The sequence below is a fragment of the Crocuta crocuta genome, unplaced genomic scaffold (genome assembly GCF_008692635.1).
Source record: "Crocuta crocuta isolate KB4526 unplaced genomic scaffold, BGI_CrCroc_1.0 scaffold50, whole genome shotgun sequence".
In the NCBI taxonomy this organism is placed as follows: domain Eukaryota; kingdom Metazoa; phylum Chordata; class Mammalia; order Carnivora; family Hyaenidae; genus Crocuta; species Crocuta crocuta.
In genome coordinates, this window is record NW_027527428.1 from 3,116,546 (window position 1) to 3,120,203 (window position 3,658).

Genomic DNA, 3,658 nt, shown 5'->3' on the forward strand with positions numbered 1-3,658 from the left:
GACCCAGAAGTCCCCACCCCCACCCCCCGCTGTTGCCATCAGCCTTGGCCAGTGGCCCAGGAGCAGTGCCTTCCGAAGGGTGCGGGGCTGCCTCTCAGCCCCTCACTGCCTCCCCAGTCCTCCCATTCTTACCTCTTCAGGGGAGAAGTGGTGGGATGGGGGCTCGATCTGGGGGAGCAAGGTGAAAAGACAGGGTGTCCCCGAGGCCCGGACCAGGGCTCAGACAGCAGGAACAACTCCTTACCGAGCAGGCCCAGGCCTCGGGCTGCGGGGTCCCCAGTTCCCGGCCTCCAACCCACCAGGGCCGCACACCTGTTCCCACGGCAGGCCTCCGGGGAGTTCGGGCCCCGGGCCGTCTTCCTGGTCCCCCGGCCGGCCGCGGCTGAGGTCCATCGGTGCTCGGCTGCCCCAGCAGGGTGAGCTCGCGGCACCCGTGGCCCCAACCTCCCTTCCTTCCCCAGAGGAAGCAGCACCGCTTATCGGGGCGGCCACGCTCGCACCCCAGCGGCGGAAGTGAGGCCCAGCAGTGGAGGTGGGAGACTGAGGCTCATGCCAAGCAGACCTGGGGGCTGCTCAGCCGGCCCCCCTCCCCCTGAGCAGCCCAGCCCACAGCAGGGCCACTCCCGAACAGAGCTGGTGCCTTTGGAGCTCAGAGCAGAGCCCCAGCCCCAAGGCCCAGGATGGCCCAGGGAACACACGGCAGACCGCGGTCTGCCAGCCCAGAAGGCCCTGCCCAGGTGCCACTACAGGGAAGGGGACCGCATCCTCAGCCCCAGCCCGCGAGAGGCGGAGCCCCCACCCTGAGATCACAGAGCCGCACCCTGGCCACTCTCTTCACTGAGGTCACTCCTACCTCCTGAGCCGTTCGGGGCAGGGGATCCTGCAGATCTCTGACCCTGCGGCGCCTTATCTTGATGGCCTGGCGTAAGAGGGGAGGGCGCCGCTGGGAGTGGGAGAGGAGTGTCGCCATGGTGGCCTGCTCTGCCCTTCCCCTCTGCCGAGCTGCTGCCGCAGGGTGAAGATAGCAAAGCCACAGGATTATGCAAAGAGCACAGGGTGCCACCCTGCACCAGGGAGGGGTGGGGGCCAGCGGGTGGGGGGAGGTTCCGGCCAGGGTTTCACCATCTCTGAGGGCTGCACCTTTCTCCCTCCCGCCCGGCTGGGATCCTGGGAAGAACTCTCCCCGGGCTGGAGGCAGGTGGACCCAGTGGGCGGGCCCGGCCCCACCCCACCCTCCCACAGAGGCCCCTGGAGGGGGGGGAGGGGTCCAGCACCCCCCCAGCAGGGGGCATCAGCGCCACCCCGCCCCCTCCCGAGTGAGCACTCAGCTGGGCCAAGGGCTGAGGGGAGCCGCCTGGCGTTAGTGGGGTTCTCTCACTCACAGACCTAGGGTGGGGGTGGGCAGAGCCCAGGGTGGGGGCTCCAGAGAGGCATCTCCCCAGAGGGCAGGCAGCCAACTCCTCAGCCTGCTCCACCCCACAGGTGACATTCCACCAAGGTGACTGGGCCAAACTGTACTGGGCGGAGCTGGCCCTGGTGCCCCTGCCCCCACAAGGACGGTCAAGAGAGTGCTCCCTTCACATGCCCTTGTAGGGGGTTAGCCAACCCCAGGGACTCCTGGGCGGGGCTGGCCAGAGGAAGAGGCTGGAGAGGCGGTGCAGTCCAAGAAGGGACTAGAAAGTAGGACCCTCCAGTGCTGGGTTTCCTCAGAGCTCCCAGATGCACCAATGCCTTGCCCATGGCCTTCCTCCAGGCCAGGGGCCAGGGCGCTGCAGGCCTGGGCATGGAGGTTGGCTCTTCCCTGCTCCCAAGCACGGAGGTTCACAAGAAGGAGCACACAGGAGGGATCACCTGACGTGTTCCTCCCACAGGCACCCTTCCATGCGGCGGGGAGCACAGCGCAGGGGCTGGGCGGCCCCAGGGGCCCCCGTGGGTGGGCAGAGTTGCTGAGTAACCACCATGGAATGGAGCCGTGGGAGGCCTCAGTGGTCCCGGGCCCCAGTGCACTGTGGGAACGGGGGCTCTCACACGGGGAGGGAAGAGTCTCCCCGGGGCCCTCAGCAGCCAGACTGTTCTCTCCCCAAGAGCTCTCGCAGGTCATCACACAGAGCCAGAAAGGTCCAGTCACTTCATTTTTACTATTTTACATTTTCAGCAAACAAATCAAGGTGCAAACAGGGTTTATTTCACATTAATATATTAACTGGTGGTGGTGGTGGTTGTCGTTTTGTCAAATAAATAGGGAATTCTCTTTAAATAACCATCTCCTCACTTCACGGCCAGTCCAGAAGCAAATGAGAGCAAATTTTAGTGCATCCAGGGGCTTATCACCAATTAGGCATGAAGCTTAAAGGGAAGAGGGCAGGGTGAGGGGCTGGTGGGCGGTCACGGTCAGCACACAGGCTCAGGCCAGGCCCCAGGGGTCAGGGCCTTTGTTCCAGCCCAACCAGTGGCCCCTGAACAGCATGATGGGAAGAACATGCATCCAGTCCAAGAAGCCCCTTCTAGAGAGAAGAGAGAGAAGGCAAAGGGAAACCAATGCCAAGAACGCTCCCACAAGCAGTGGGCTCCCTCCTCGTCGCAGCGGCCGGGTCCTGATGCGGCCCACCCCCTCCCCCCCATCCCCCCTNGACCCAGGACAGGACAGGGAGGGGAGAGGAGCGCGACCGGGGCTGGAACGTGGGCTGACAGTCCCGTTTCCACGGTTAGGCACAGACCAGAGTGTAGGGAATGTGAGGGGGGCCTGGCGGGGGCCCCCAGGAAGACGCAAAGCTGGTCTGAGGGAGTTCACAAGGCTGAGTATAAAGTGGATTCCAAAACGAGGGAGCTGGACTGCGGCACAGGAGGCGGCCAGAGAGTCTCCGTGGGGAGAAGCTACTAGAGCAAGACAGGAACGAGGTGGACGCTCCCGCACGGAGCCCCGGAGGCGGCGACAGGGAAGCACAACCGAGCGGCGCCGTGGGCTCTGAGCGAGCTTGGGAAGCTGGGAGGCGCGGCTCCGAGTCGGGGGGGCCCCCTTCCCTCAACACCAGTCCCTGGGAAGTGGTTTATAATCAGAGCTGGAGGAAGAACAAGGCCCTTCCATCACCCCCCAAACCCCAGTCTCAGCCCCAAGGGGAAGGGAAGGGAAGAGTGACGAGGGGTGGGAGGCAGGGGTGGGAGGGGTCTACTGGGTCTTCTTATCTTCCGGAGGGTAGTAGGGAGGTGGTGGAGGCTGGTTCTACGGAAGGAAGGAAGAAAGAGCGCATTAGAAGGCTCGCAACAAGACCAGGTCTGCCCACCCTAACGCCCTGCACCCGGCCGCCTGCGCACCACCCTGCTCACCGTGGGCATGTACACGTTGTGCGGGTTGCCCGGGTTGTAATAGGCGCTGGCAGCCGCTTCCGCAGCCTTGGCTTCAGCTGCGGGAGCAAACACACCTGGGGTGAGGCCCAGCGACAAGCCCTCGCCTCCTCCAGCTGCCCCTGGGGCTGCGCTGACGCACGAGCCCCCCGCCAGGCGTCGCTCCCCCCGCAGCCGCCCGGCCCGGTCCTTTCCAGTTCCTTTGCCCCCCTCTCTCTCCTGGCCGTGATCCCACCAGGTGGGTAGATGACAAGACAACAGAGGGGGACCTCCCCTGCCCCCGGGCACATGGCTAGCTGGGGAAGAGAGCTGGGGG

At 64.9% G+C, this 3,658-nt stretch overlaps 2 protein-coding genes across 3 annotated transcripts in view; both read right to left on the bottom strand.

Moving 5' to 3' along the window:
- The window catches only part of LOC144223862 (protein unc-13 homolog D), a 13,861-nt gene extending 12,734 nt beyond the window's left edge, over positions 1–1,127 (bottom strand). Inside the window, exons 1-2 of the mRNA XM_077754658.1 lie at positions 854–1,127; positions 133–168 (exon numbers count right to left, since the gene is read on the bottom strand). Coding sequence (XP_077610784.1) covers positions 133–168; positions 854–970 — 153 coding nt within the window. The 5' untranslated portion in view covers positions 971–1,127. The remainder of the gene's footprint in view (positions 1–132; positions 169–853) is intronic.
- A 1,905-nt stretch (positions 1,128–3,032) lies between these two features.
- Positions 3,033–3,658, bottom strand: part of WBP2 (WW domain binding protein 2) — a 7,079-nt gene continuing 6,453 nt past the window's right edge. For both annotated transcript variants that reach the window (XM_077754677.1, XM_077754670.1), the window contains 2 exons: positions 3,325–3,401; positions 3,033–3,220 (listed from right to left, as the gene is read on the bottom strand). In XM_077754677.1, the coding sequence (XP_077610803.1) occupies positions 3,167–3,220; positions 3,325–3,401 (131 nt within the window). In that variant the 3' untranslated portion in view covers positions 3,033–3,166. The remainder of the gene's footprint in view (positions 3,221–3,324; positions 3,402–3,658) is intronic.